At 53.6% G+C, this 14,394-nt stretch overlaps 1 protein-coding gene across 1 annotated transcript; it reads left to right on the top strand.

Moving 5' to 3' along the window:
• The first annotated feature begins 175 nt into the window (after positions 1-175).
• Positions 176-7,761, top strand: LOC104519162 (endothelin-converting enzyme 1). Its single transcript, XM_010168621.1, has 16 exons — positions 176-338; positions 1,014-1,226; positions 2,603-2,727; positions 3,234-3,446; positions 3,542-3,733; positions 4,254-4,396; positions 4,478-4,592; positions 4,819-4,929; positions 5,178-5,276; positions 5,396-5,473; positions 5,860-5,963; positions 6,282-6,392; positions 6,506-6,573; positions 6,652-6,842; positions 6,935-7,030; positions 7,317-7,761. The coding sequence occupies exons 1-16, from the start codon at positions 176-178 to the stop codon at positions 7,491-7,493; spliced, it is 2,199 nt and encodes a 732-aa protein (XP_010166923.1). The 3' UTR covers positions 7,494-7,761.
• Positions 7,762-14,394: the final 6,633 nt, after the last annotated feature.

The raw sequence follows: 14,394 nt of genomic DNA, 5'->3' as shown, positions 1-14,394 counted from the left end.
TTTCCTGCCATTGTGCCGCCCTTCCTGGGCAGTTTCTGGAAGGCAGCTGCTGCTTTTCCCAGCCCGAGGCCGGTGTGCCGGATCCTGAGCCGGGTGCCGGATCCCAAACTGTGTGCCGTGGGTTGGAGGAAACAAAATGGGGAATGCATCCATGGGTTTTTCCACCAGTGGAGAAATGGCGTTGCTTTTCCCACAGGTGAATTTCCGTGGCTCAAGGAGCAGCCCAGGGTGCTGGGCTGAGCGGACGCGTGTCGAGAAGCAACTGGTGGTGCTGGTGGGGGTGCTGGTGGCTGTGCTGGCGGCGTGTCTGCTGGGTCTCATCTTCCAGTATAGAGCCCGTAAGTCCTCATGCTATGTGGAGATGTCACCTGCTTGACCAGGGTGGGTTGCTGGGGGGTTCCCTGGGATGGGATGCTCACTCCCATCCCTTGCCCCAGGGTGGGATTCTTTGGTACCAGGTGGGATGTTCAGGTGTGGGGTGGGATGCTTGAGCACAAGACAGGATCCTGCATCCCTTTCTCTGGGGCAGGGTGCTTGGTTGTGGGGTGGGATGCTTGGGCATGGGACAGGATGGTCACCTGTGTCCCTCACTCCAGGCTGGGATGCTCAGGCAGCAGGAGGGATGTTCAGGCACAAGGCAGGATGGTCACCTGTGTCCCTCGCCCCAGGGCAAGATGTTTGGGCACAGGATGGGACACTCACCTTCACCGTTTGCCCCGGGGTGGGATGCTCGGGGGTGGGATGCTCGGACTGTGGGTAGGATACTTGGGCACAGGATGAGATGGTTGCCCACATCCCTGACACTGTGATGGGATGATGAGGCTGGATACTCCAGCATGGGATGGGACACTGGTCCATATCTATTGCTCTGGAGTGGGATTTAAGGTGTGGGGTGGGATGCTCCGACACCAGATGGGGTATTTGCCCACATCCTTCATTGTGGGGCAAGATGGTCCCTGGTGAAGCTCATCGGGCTGTGGTGCAGGAGCTGAACCCATCATTCCCACCCCCAGGGCCACCCGCCGTGTGCCTGTCAGAAGCCTGCATCTCCGTCACCAGCTCCATCCTCAGCTCGCTGGACCGGGCGGTGAATCCCTGTGAGGACTTTTTCAGCTATGCCTGCGGGGGCTGGATCAAAGCCAACCCCCTCCCTGATGGCCACTCACGCTGGGGCACCTTCAACAACCTCTGGGAACACAACCAGGCCATCATGAAGCATCTACTGGGTGAGTAGGTGGGAGTGGTGGGACCCCCATGGTGCTGAGGAGCCCCGTTAGGTCTGGGGGATGCTGAAATGATGCTCACGGGGAAGTGAGGTTGGATTTAAACCCCAGAGTCAAATCAATCCATGACGCACACACCATGAGAACATTGGAAGCAGATCCTGGATGTGTTTGCTCTCTTGGATGCTTCTGGGATTTTTGACCACGGTGCTGCAGCTCTTTGGTGCCGAGTAGGGGAAGGGTCCTGGTCTCGACTCCACAAACCCTGTGGTGGCATTTCTAGGAGCTCTGAAATTCAGGATTTACACCCCAGACTACATCAAGAGGCCATAACACCCCAATATCACCCCAAGGATATGGGTTTTTTTTCCTGTTGTAGCTTCCAGCCTTTGTGAGTGGCCTTTTTGAGGGGCTGGCTGCCAATCTGATCAATTTTGGGGGCCAAAACTCCCCCAGCACAGGGAGGATCCTGGGCTCAGCCTCTGCGTGTGAACACTGAAGCCGGGGTGGCTTATCCAAGCAACGGGCAGGGACGGTTTGTTCAAGCTTTGAGCAAACAACTGGCTCCTTATCAGCACTTTCCACTGCGCTGGGGCTGATTATCTGAAAAGAGAAGGTTTGGGAAAAGTGTTGTCTGTTGGGAGAAGGGGGGGATGGTGGTGCGGGAATGGTTTCATCCCCAGCTTTTCCCGCAGAAATCTGGCTCTGGTTTTACTGGGAGAAGGGACTGGGCTTCCAGCCAAGTAGTCATGGTCAGCATTTCCTTGAATTCCTCAGAGCCAAGGGACCTTTAGTTAATCAAAGCACACAGCTGGGAAGGCAAAGGTGCAAGCTATGTCATGAGGAAAATAAATAATAAAACAACAAAAAAAAACCCCTCTGGGGAAGCAGAATTTTAGAGAGGGGGAGGAAAAAAAAATAAAAGGATCGTTTTGGAGGCAAGGGAGAAAAATGGGTTTATTGTTCCTCCTTGTAGGAATAAATAATATAGAGCTGGGGAGCAGCCACACGGGGGCAAGGGCAACACAGGGGCTGGATGATGCTGGGAACATCAGAGCTGCTGGAAAAATGCTTTTTTCTTGTTGTTGTTTTTGTCTTTCTTTATCTTTCTGTTCCAAAGAGCTGGAGCAGTCGCTGCGGGTGGGAGAGGAGATGGGGACAGGAGGCCAGGAAGGGTTGGGGGGCCGTGGGATGATCTTGGGGGCACAGAGGGGACTGGTGGGGAAATCTTCGATGACTTTTTTTTTGAGTCTGGCTTTGCCCAAAATGGGGCTGAATAATTCTCCAGTGGAAGGGTGAGGGCTGTGGCATGAATCAGCAGCTCTCGTGGGGGTGATGAGACCCTCTGTGAACCCCCCCCCTCTGGATACCTCCTGCAGAAAACACCACGGCCAACGTGTCGAGCGAGGCAGAGCGCAAGGCGCAGCGTTATTACCAAGCTTGTATGAACGAGAGCAAGATCGAGGAGCTGCGTGCCACCCCGCTCATGGAGCTCATCCAAAAGGTTTGTCCCTTTCCTTGGGGAAAACCTGCTTTCCCTAAGCAAAATTTGGGGGAAAATCTCATTTATGAGCAGCTCCAGACCCCATTCCTGGTGCTTTTCAGGGAAGAGCATCCCCCAGGACAGGCAAGAGGCAGGGATTTGTAGGATTTATAGGATTTATGGACAAGTCTTGCTTCTCCTGGGGTTTTTAGCCCCACTGCAAGATGTTTTCCCCCCAGGATCACAGGGTGGTGGGGTGGGAAGGGATATCAGGATATCATCCAGTCCAACCCTCCTGCCAAAGCAGGTTCCCTACAACAGGTTCTCTACAATTGCAATTTCCTGTGCAAATTGCACAGAAAATCATCCAGGTGGTTTTGAACATCTCCAGAGATGGAGACTCCACACCCTCTCTGGGCAGCCTGTCCCAGGGCTCTGGCACCCTCACAGGATGGATATTGAGGGGATATTTAAGCAATTCCAGGTGATTGTTCCTTACCCAAAAGCCGGTTGCTGTCTGTCCCCAGCTGGGTGGCTGGAACATCACAGGTCCCTGGGCCAGTGACAACTTCAACGTGACGCTGCGAGAGGTGACAGCACATTACCGCACCTCACCCTTCTTCTCCGTCTACATCAGCGCCGACTCCAAAAACTCCAACAGCAACGTCATCCAGGTGGATCAGTCAGGGTTAGGCCTCCCGTCGCGGGATTACTACCTGAACAAGACAGAGAATGAGAAGGTAAGGTCCATCGGGGGAAATCTGGCTTTGTTGGGGAGGTGCTGTGGGTGGGTGATACCCACCACGCTGATCTCCATCCACATCCCTCCATGTAGGTGCTCACCGGGTACCTGAACTACATGGTGCAGCTGGGGATGTTCCTGGGAGGCACCGATGAGGAGTCAACGCGGCAACAGATGCAACAGATCTTGGACTTTGAGACGGCGTTGGCCAACATCACCATCCCACAGGAGAAACACCGGGATGAGGAGGTCATCTACCATAAAATGACGGCTGGAGAGCTGAAGGTAGGGATGGAGTTGGCGAGCAGCCCCACTCTGCTGTGGTTTGGGAAGCGGGGTGGACGGTTGGAGGTGATGCAGCTCCTCAGAGGAAGCCTGATGCCGGCCAACGCCGCTTGGGAAGCTCTTGTGCAATAGCTTGGCCTGTGTCCTCCTTGGGGATATCCCACCCTGACCCACTCCTCCCAGCTTCTGGACCACCCCCGGGGCTGGTGACCATCCCGCTGTGGCTCTAAGGCGCTCCTGGTGCTGCTGCAGACGTCAGCCCGGTCACCTCCCCATGTCCCCAAAGGGACCCTAATGGGTTGTGTCAACATTTTTGACACCCGCCCCACTTTCTTTTCCTCTGCGGGAGGAAATTGTTTACTCCCCTCTGACCTTTTGAGGATGCTGCTGTTATGGGAACTGATCTCTGCAAAATCAGCTGAATCCCTCCAACGTGGGCTGATGTGGTGGCTTCCAGCTTGGGAAGCAGCTGCCACCCCATTCCGATGGGTTTTTGGGTCCATAGCAGTGGCTTTTGCAGGAGCTGGCACCAGCCGTGGACTGGATGCCCTTCCTCACCACGGTCTTCTACCCTGTGGAGCTCAACGAGTCGGAGCCCGTCGTGGTCTACGCCAAGGAGTACCTGGAGCAGGTCTCTGACCTCATCCTGGCCACTGATAAATGGTGAGAGCCCCCAGCCTGTGTGGAGGGGTGCCTGGGGAAGGCAGGCATGTCCTGCTGCCTGCTCACCACCTCTCGTTGCAGTCTCCTCAACAACTACATGATCTGGAACCTGGTGAGGAAAACCAGCCCCTTCCTGGACCAGCGCTTCCAGGATGCTGAGGAAAAATTCATGGAAGTGATGTACGGGACGAAGAAGGTGAGTGGGGAGCCCCTGACACCCCCAAATCACCATTAAAATGGTGACAGGTTTTTTAAGTAAAGTCCTCATGAGGTTGCACCCAAAAAATTAGAGATGTGGAGCAAGTTTTGGGATGGCAGCTCTGGTACAAGCAGGGTGGATGTGGACCTCATCTCCCAGCAGGGCAAGAAGGTGGAGGGCTTTGGCTGTGCCACCGCTGATGACCACCTCTTGTCCCATGCAGACCTGCCTCCCACGCTGGAAGTTTTGCATCAGTGACACAGACAACAACCTGGGCTTCGCCCTGGGGGCCATGTTTGTCAAGGCCACCTTCGCCGAGGACAGCAAGCAGGTGGTACGTCCCCAAGCGAGCGGCGTGTGAGCCACCACGATGGTGGACAGTTGAGATGGACAGTTGGGGCTGGCAATGTTTCTCTGTCCACCCTTTGTCCACTGTGCATCTTCACTGGGTTTTTCACTGGCCCATGTGCCATCTTGGCATCCTGACCTCTTCCTCTCCCCACTGGTTTGAAAGGTCCTTGACCTCTCCAGGGTGGGAGGTTGGTTCTCCAGACTGATGCTGAGCTGCCTGGTTTTTTCTAGGCAGAGGAAATGATCGCGGAGATTAAAACAGCCTTTGAGGAAAGCCTGGAGACCCTGCAGTGGATGGATGAAGAGACGAGGAAATCGGCCAAAGAGAAGGTGAGGTGCTGGCAGCAGTGCCAGGGAGGAGAGACTGATGGTGGAGGCTGGTGGAGATGAGCGAGCCCGTTCTTCCATCCCTGACACCAAAAGCACTTTGGACCTTGTCATCCCCCCAGGCAGATGCCATCTACAACATGATCGGTTACCCCAAGTTCATCATGGACCCCAAAGAGCTGGATAAAGTCTTTAATGATGTGAGTTGGTCAGATATGTCCCCTGGGTCTCCTATTCCCCCTCCAGTAGCCTGTGCAGGATGTGTGTCTATCACCATGGCCTCAGGGCAGCCTTGAACCCCAAGTTCCCTTCAGAGAGGTCTCACTGATGTCCTTGGCCCTTCTCTGGGGACTTCCTGGAGAGCTGTGGGCCAGTCCTGGGGTGACTGGGGCTCTTGGGATCCCTGCCCGGGAAGAGGAGGATCCAGTTTCCGTAATGGTGATTCATTGGTCTCCTGAGACTCCACAGATGTTGGAGAGGAGGAGAAATGAGAGTGGCCATAACTCAGCTGGCTCAAGCACGACCATGGAGGGAGGAGCAGGGCTGGGCGATCACCACGTGCTGCTCACGTCTTGCTCTTTTGCAGTACGAGGCTGTGTCTGATCTCTACTTCGAGAACGTCATGCAGTTCTACAACTTCTCAGCCAGGGTCACTGCTGACCAGCTCCGGAAACCACCAAACCGGGACCAGTAAGTCCTGCATTCCGCTTCCCTGTTGCGCTCAACGCAAGTTGGATGAAGCTTTGATCAACCTGGTCTAGTGGAAGGTGTCCCTGCTGCTGGCAGGGGGGTTGGGACTGGATGAGCTTTAAGGTCCCTTCCAACCCAAACCAGTCTGGGATTCTATATCGCAATATCTGGAGAATATCGAAAACCAGAGATTTGGTGTCCACCAGACCACACTGGTTTTGGGGCTGAAGGTTTTGCACCACGATAAGCAGATGGTGTCAGAACAAATATGGGTGATGGGTTTGTGCTGCCACATTGGCCGTGTCCCTGTCCCCACAGGTGGAGCATGACGCCTCCGACAGTCAACGCGTACTACTCTCCCACCAAGAACGAGATTGTCTTCCCTGCTGGAATCCTCCAGGCTCCTTTTTACACTCGTGCTTCTCCCAAGTAAGAGGGCAGGATTCCCAAATTTCCTCCCATCCCCAAATTTGAGGCTCAATTTCATGACTGCAGGGAGGAGCAGCAGCTGCTCTCTAAACCTCAACATTGCCCTTCTGCAGGTCACTGAATTTTGGTGGGATCGGTGTGGTGGTGGGCCATGAGTTGACACATGCCTTTGATGACCAAGGTATGGCCAGGGACAGGCAAGTGGGCTGCTGGAGGGGTGACCAGTGGGGTGACAAAGGTCTCACTGTGTTTTTGGCAGGCAGGGAATATGACAAGGATGGCAACCTACGTCCCTGGTGGAAGAACTCCTCGGTGGAGGCCTTCAAGCGGCAGACAGCGTGCATGGTGGAGCAGTATGGCAACTACACCATCAACGGCGAGGCTGTCAACGGCAAGCACACCCTTGGGGAGAACATCGCTGACAACGGTGGCCTCAAGGCTGCCTACCGGGTAGGACCACAGGGCTGGGGAGATGCGGTGGTCGGCATAGCGTGGTGGGATTGGTGTTGTCCCCTGAGCCTGCTGTGCTCCCTGGTCTACAGGCATATCAAAACTGGCTGAAAAAGAATGGGGATGAGGAAACCCTGCCAACCCTCGGCCTCACCAACCACCAGCTCTTCTTTGTTGGCTTTGCCCAGGTAGGTCTCTTGGTGGTGGGCAGTCAGGGTGGACACACAGGTTTTTGAGGGGTGGAGGTGTGCCCAGGTGGTGTTGGGAGGGTGTGATGGCCAAACTAAAGTCTCCAGAGATGCTGTGTGGTGGATGAAGAACTATATCAGGGTGGCACTGGTTGAAAAGTGAGACAAAGCTGGAGCTCGAGCTGTTTTGGTGGCCATCACGCAAGTGGGGAGGTCCGATTTGGCACTGAGCAGGGCCCTACGGTTGCCAACAGCATCACTCGTGCCTCTCACCTTGTGCTTGCAGGTGTGGTGTTCGGTTCGCACGCCGGAGAGCTCACACGAGGGGCTCATCACCGACCCCCACAGCCCCTCGCGCTTCCGTGTTATCGGCACCGTCTCCAACTCCTGGGAGTTCGCGGAGCATTTCGGCTGCCCCGTCGGTTCCCCCATGAACCCCCCCAAGAAATGCGAAGTCTGGTGATGGGCGAGCACTCGAGGGAACCAGCTGCTGGTTGTTTTGTCCTCTGCCGACGGCTGAATTTTCCCCAGTTCTTTTGAGAGGCTCAAACCACTTCTCCATGCACCGAACTGCCCAGCTCTCAGCCGGAGCAGCTCCCCGCGTCCCCGGTATCATCCGAGGTTCGATCCACTGTGAAAACTCCTCATCCTCTCACTCGTTTGTGAAATGACTTCAATTTGGGGGGTTTTTCTTTCCCATCATGACCGGGCTGTGTGTTGAGATGCACGTGGCCGTATTTACACACCCAGCACTTCAGCCTGACCCACCGCTCCGGCAAAATGCCTCTTTGGTTTTTTTTTGGAGGTGATAAAGGGAATACCGCGACGCCGGCGGGTTTGGCTGCGTGTCTAAATACATCCGACGTACCTTCCTCTCTCCAAAGATGCGCACATGAGGATGGAAAATATTTTAATATTTCTTTTTGGGGTGGGGGAAATATATATTTTTTTCATACGTTGTGGAATACACTGGAAAAATTCAGGGAAAATGCATTTTAAAGCCTTTTTTTAAGTAAAAGATTAGTATATTTATTAATTGTTTTTTTACTCAGTGCATCTGTAGGTGCAGCAGTCTGTGGTGACAGTCCCTCGGTTGAGGAAGCCGGATGGGGCTACCTGGGCTGTGGATACAACTAGCCAGCCCCAGATTCTGGGTTTCTCCAGGAGGGATTGTCCTTGGAAGATGCTGATGGGGAAATTAGGGACAGGGCTGGAGGATATTGCGGGTTGTGGAAAGGCTCTGCCAGGATGCTGCAGCTCCTGGGATTGGCTTTAATTTTGGAGCTCAAAGGGAAAAGTTGATGTGCCAAAGATGCCACCGAGGTGGTGACAATGTGGGTGAAACGAGCTCAGCTGTGATTTCCCAACCCAAAAGCTTCTCCAGACCAGCACAGGCAGTTCCTGCCGCTGCTTTGCTCGCCGTCGTGCCTGGCTTCTACGTACGCCTGGGAAACTGCAAGCCCCAAAATCACCCCACAGCCCCCCAAACCTCCATCCAACCTGGGCTGGTTTGGCACTGGTGTGAGATCGGGCCAGGACAGGGGTCAGGGGCTTTCTGAAGGGTTTTGTTGGGTTGGGTTTTTTTTAATATTCCTTTTGTGGTTTTGAGAGGAAACCACTGACAGTAGCTCAGGCGCTGAGTGTCGTCCTGCGGGGCATCTTCTTGCTCTAAACAGAAAGCAAAGACATAGAGGGATTTTTAATATTTATATGTAAAAGGAGGGATGGGGGAGGGATTTCTTTTTTTGTAACTATTTTTTCACCCTACATGTGGGACTTATCTTAATTGAAATAATAAATACTTTTTACTGGGTCTAGAGCTGCTCATGACTTGTTTTTTCTGATAGCAGGAGAGTCTTGCATCCCTTTATCTGCACTTTTCTCCCCGTCCACACCGATGAGACCATCCCATGCTGACAAAACCGAGCCGAGGGGGCTTTTCCCAGCCTGTGCCTGGCATCTGCCACCTCTCTCAGACACTAAAACCAGGCTTTTGTGCCCAAAAACCTCACTCTTGCTGCGGGTGGTTGTTTGCTCTCCACCTCCATGGCACGGCCCCACACATCTCCCCAGCAGGGAGGTCTTTCCCAGATGCTTTTCCTTCCTCCCGGGTGAGTTTTTGGCTGGCTGGGTTGTGCTGGGATCCAGCAGCACGGGCCCAGCACAGGTTTGCTCTCCAAACGGCCTTATTTATAGCTCAGTGATGCCGGCTGGATGCTGCCAGCTCAGGAACGTGGGCCAATGTTCACTCCCAGACGGATGCTCTGTGGCTTTGTCAGATTTGCCCCCCCAAAAAAATGCAAGGCAGGACCTGGACCACAAACTCTCCACCACCTCTCACCCCAGCACCTGGGAGGGCTGATGGTTATAAAACAAGTGATGTGCTGGGTGTTTATTTGCTATTTAACTCCAGCTCGTTAGAGGGGGCTGGATTTGGGCAGCAGCCTCCTGGTTTTGCCCCATTGGGAGTGAGTTTTTGGAAATACAAAGTGTTTTCAGTGCTGGGATGGGCAGAAGTGAGTCAGTGACGTGCTGGGGATGTGAATGTGGCAGAAATAAAACAGTAAAATTTCCTTCTTGCTGTTTTTTACTGTGTTTTCTCTCCCAGGCTGAATCGAAACGCTTTCTGCTCGCATGACTTGACGTGAGGCCCCTCTGTTTCCTGCAGAGCTGGAAGATCAGTTGTGGATGTTTTTTCTCCCTGGGATCTGGCTGGAAATGGTGGCACAAACCCGCAGAGGGCGGTGGAGCCGAGAAAATCTCTGCCTGCGTTCTCTGCTCCTGGGTTGGCAAGAGTTAGCCGCGCTACCGGCGCGGTGTCCTGGCCTGGATCTGGCCTCGTGTGTTTAAAATGCAATGAAATAACTGTGTTCCTGGGAAAAGAGAGGAGCAGGGTGGGTGGAAGGCAAAGAGGAATTAAGCAAGGAGAGCAAAGCTGGGGTGAAAGGGGTGTTTTCCCAGTGGTAAGAAGCAGGGAGGCGAGCAAGCCCATGGTGTGGAGAGGTAAGATGCTGTTTGAGGAGGTTTAACCTTCTGAAAAGGAAATATTTTGCCTCTCCAAAGGTTTAGTCACAGGGAGAGATCAGGCAAGTGGTGTCTTGGCCACCGCAGAGGGGACAACCCCAGCGCGGGAAGGAGTTCAAGGGCGAGCATCAGCTTGTTTCATGGCAGGGGGGACGCCACGGTCAAGGCTCCCCGTGCCGGGCTTGGAGCCGGCGGTGGATGTTTCCCTGTCTGGGAAGCTGCCGGGTGTAGGCAGAGCAGGCAGGAGGTGAATCATCCCACTCGCGTGCCAGTGTCTGGCGTGGGCTTGCCTGATCCTGGGTGGTATTTGCTTTACTTTTCACTCAGCCATACCCTGGAGGGCTGAGACGCTTGCCCAGGGCTGAGCCCGGGCAGGAGGAGGGATGGGGAAAGCTCCAAGTAAGGCTGGTTTGGGTTTTTGTTGGGTTTTTTTTTTTCCTTCCATGCTTTTTAAATTTTTTTAATTTTTTTTTTTTCCCTGAAGGATGTTGGAAGGGGATCAGTGGGGGAAAAGCAGGAGAAGTCCAAAGAAGGAGGCACTGCTGTGCTGTGCTAGGTGAAAGCGGGTGCCTGGAGCATTTCTGGAGCCTCAAAATGAGCTGGAAATGGTAGTTTTTCCCCAGGTTTGGTGGGACCAAGCCAGCCTTCCAGGTGCGAGAGGCTGAACTGAGCAAGTTTGGGTTGGCCATGAAGAAAAGGTTCTTGAGGCAGAGGGTGGTGGAGCACTGGAACAGGCTCCCCAGGGAGGTGCTGATGGCACCAAGCCTGACAAGATTCCAGCAGCATTTGGCCAAGGCCCTCAGGGCCATGGTGTGAATGTTGGGATTGTCCTGTGCAGGGACAGGAGTTGGGCTGAATGATCCTTGGGGGTCCTTCCAACTCACAACCTTCGATGATTCAATCACCTGAACTGCTCATCTCCTTCCCTGTGTTCTCCCTCCAAGCAAGATCCAACCCCCAACACATCATGACAGCGCTGGGGTCACCTACTGGGACCATCAGATTTTAGGGTAGTGAACAGGCCAAAAACTTCCTCAAACAATTCCTGCAGGAAAACAGCCCTTTTCCAATGATCCTTTACTCTCTTTTCCTAAATTCACCAACAGCTCTGGTGTTCCTACTACAACCTTCACTGGTTGTGAGCCAGGGTCAACCCACCACACTCTGCTGTGCCAGGTAGGTGAGAGACTGGTGGGACTGGAAAAAGGGTCGATGATGCTGTGAAACAAAAGCTCAGCACTGTAAATTCAAGCTGCTCGTGGTGACACATCAGTTCCCAGGTGTTAATAAAGCTAGAAGGAAAAAATAGGAGGAAAAATGAGATGGAGAGGAACTAGAGGTGGTAGGAAGGGTGTGAATCCAGCTGGCATTGGCTCAGGCTCACCAAATCATTGTATGTGGAGTAGCACAGAAGAGAGACCTGTCCGCTTGTTCCTCTTCAGAAGAAAAGAAAAATAAATAAAATTAAATGGTAAAAAGGTGGCCAGGGGGAGATGTAAACTCTGGAGGAGCTTTAAGGCAGAGCCAGGAGCCTGACTCCTTCACATGGCTAACACGCTTTGGGAGCTTCAGCGGAGAATATGGTGAGAATGCTGGGTTTTTTTCCTTTCTAAATGGGCAAAAAGAAGTGATCCTGGAGCTCGGAGGCTCTGGCGCAGCTGTGTTTACAGGCAGCTATTTCTGTAGAACAGAGGGAGCCATAGATCTCAGTTTGCTCTCGGTACGCATTTCCTTCCTCATGAAGGGGTGTACCAGAGAACTGCCACGCCTGGGAGGTGGGTGATGGAATGACCCCAGACCACACAGTTTTACTTGCACCCTCCAAATTAGTCTTTACGAGGGGGATCCGTCTTCCCAGCAGGCTGTGGACAGAGGAGATGTGCTGTGGGATGGCTGGAGGTCTATGAGTCCTTGGGCAAACCCCCTACCATGATAAAATTCTTTCTTTGTTCTCCCATTTTTGGGGAGTACCTGGCCTTTTTTTGAGGTCATTCTCATTTCTCTCGTTTTCTTTTGTTTTCCTGGTGGGGAATCAGCAGTTGATCTGGCAGGTGGAAAACTGGATCAGAAAAAAACCACCCAAAGCCCCCTCTAAATATTTATTCCTGGCTGCTGATGGAAATAGTCCTCCCTTAGGACTTCTTTACAGGCTGGCAAGGGGTGGTTGGGTTTTCTTGGGGTTTTTTTTCCTCCAAAAATCTCCTTGTTTTCCATTTCACCCCATTTCCCACAAGCAGTTTGAGGTAGATGTGAGTTCACTTAAGTTTCCCTTACCCCAGTGAAGAACAAAAAGCACAGAAAGAGAAACTAAATAGCATCCTAGTCATCTTCCCTCTGTCACCAGCTCCACTAATAAGTTCTGGCACTACACGTGCTGCTCGTTTGGTGTGGCTGTGCCCTGTAGATAGCACCTTAGTAAGGAAGAAATTATTCCAGTTGCACAGCTACTCTTACTGGAGGCCACTTAAGTGATGTGGTAACTCACAGGAGCTTTTCTTCTGAGATCATACCTTGGAGGATGGCGAGCCTCGGGGTATGTTGCAGTCCTTGTGTGTCGGCGTGGGTGGGTGTTGTGTCCTAAACATGACCTGCACAAACACAATTGTTTAATAATTCCCAGTCTGACTCAAAAGGGAAAATGTACTCAAGACCCTTCTTCTATTTTTTTGGCTGCTGGGGGCTGTGTTTTGCTCCAGTGAACAACACTGAGTCCAGCTTCTCCCCCTTGAGCTTTGTATTTTAAAACTGAAAATCACTTTTCTTGCTTACACATGGGGATGTTGTGGAACTGTGGATAGATGTGACTCAGTGGGTAGGTTTTCTTTAGTGCTTGAGACCCTTTTCTTCTGTCACCTTCCAAGTTGCAGCACCAGTTCCTCATTAAGTACCTGAATATACCACCAAGAGAGCTGTTTGCTTTAATAAAAGAAGCTTTTAAGAGTTTATTTGTGATTGCTTTAAAACATATTATCTTCTTCCTAAACTCACAGCTGCCCAGAAGATGCAACAGACAGGATAAAAATAAACTCTGGAAATTATCCTGGGTCATTCTGGGTGAAACGAGGCAGCAATACCTGCTGGCACAGCAAAGGTGATGGGAGTGTTTCACCGGGACGTGTGGCATGGCAGGAACATCAGTAGGTGCCAGCGGGCTGGAATGAGCCCTTGGGAGCCAGCAGTGGGGCAGGACAAGTCAGGACAATTCGGTGGCTGCTTGATTCTGCTTCGAGGTCCTTTTTAATCTACTCAAGACAACACAAACCACCTTCACTCAGTGGTGGTCGCAAGGAGGGTGCCGCAGCCTGGCTGTGGGATGGTGGTGAAGCAGCAAGCCTTTGGGGGGGGAAAGGCACAGGGGTGTGAGGAAGATGCTGACAAGAAGGGCTTTTCCTCACACTGGTCCCCATGGCCAAAGGTGAGCTCCCTCAGGGGCTGCTGGGCTTCCCTCACAGCCACAATGGCACCCTCAGGGCTGTGGGGTCTCAGGATGAGGGGATCCCCAGGACCAGGGGACCATCACGAACCCCTGGTGTCCCCAAACTGGGACCCACAGAGCTAAGAGTTTTGATGAGAGCAGCCCCAGGACCCCCTGGGACCCCCAAACTGGGAACCCCAGAGACAAGGAACCCTCAGGACCCCCTGGTGTCCCCAAATTGAGACACACAGGACCCCATCGTGTCCCCAGACCGGGACCCACAGGGCTAAGAGACCCCCAGGATGAGAGCAGCCCCAGGACCCCCTAACTTGGACTCTCAGGGCCCCCTGGGACCCCCAAACTGGGAACCCCAGGGCCAAGAAACAATCAGGACCCCCTGGGACTGCCAAACTGGGATCCCCAGCATGAGGGGACGCCCTGAGACCTCCCAACTGGGACCCACAGGGCCAAGGAACCCCCAAAATGGGACCCACAGGACATGTGGACCCTAAAGTCCCTCCCAGGACACCCAAACTGAGACCTCTGGGGCCTGAGGACCTCCAGAACCCCCTGGGGCCCTTAACCTTGGACCACCAGGGCAAGGGAACCCTTCAGGACCCCCTGGGATCCCCAAACTGGGACCCATAGGGCCAAGAGACCCCCCCCCCAGGACCCTCAAACTGGGAACCCCAAGGCCAGGGGACCCCTTGGGACCCCCAAACCAGGACCCCCAGTGCCAGAAGATATCCCTGGGACCCCAAAATTTGGACTCTCAGGGCCAGAGGACCCTCAAGACCCCCTGTGAGCCCCAAACCAGGGCTCTCAATGCCAGGGGACCCCCTTGGGATCCCCAAACTGGAAACCCCAAGGCCAGAAGATGCCCCTGGGACCCCTCAACTTGGACCCCCAGGGCCAGGGGACCTGG

Source organism: Antrostomus carolinensis, unplaced genomic scaffold (assembly GCF_000700745.2).
Source record: "Antrostomus carolinensis isolate BGI_N321 unplaced genomic scaffold, ASM70074v2 scaffold30225, whole genome shotgun sequence".
NCBI lineage: Eukaryota > Metazoa > Chordata > Aves > Caprimulgiformes > Caprimulgidae > Antrostomus > Antrostomus carolinensis.
The sequence above is the reverse complement of the archived record's forward strand: the minus strand, read 5'-3'. Positions and strand labels throughout refer to the sequence as shown.

What these genes read in the sequence shown, in the direction of transcription:
- LOC104519162 (XM_010168621.1), top strand. Translation starts at nt 176, where the DNA reads ATGGCGTTGCTTTTCCCACAGGTGAATTTCCGTGGCTCAAGGAGCAGC. An exon ending in TCATGGAGCTCATCCAAAAG is followed by an intron (nt 2,728 to 3,233) that starts GTTTGTCCCTTT and finishes GTCTGTCCCCAG; the next exon opens with CTGGGTGGCTGGAACATCAC. An exon ending in AAACCACCAAACCGGGACCA is followed by an intron (nt 5,964 to 6,281) that starts GTAAGTCCTGCA and finishes CTGTCCCCACAG; the next exon opens with GTGGAGCATGACGCCTCCGA.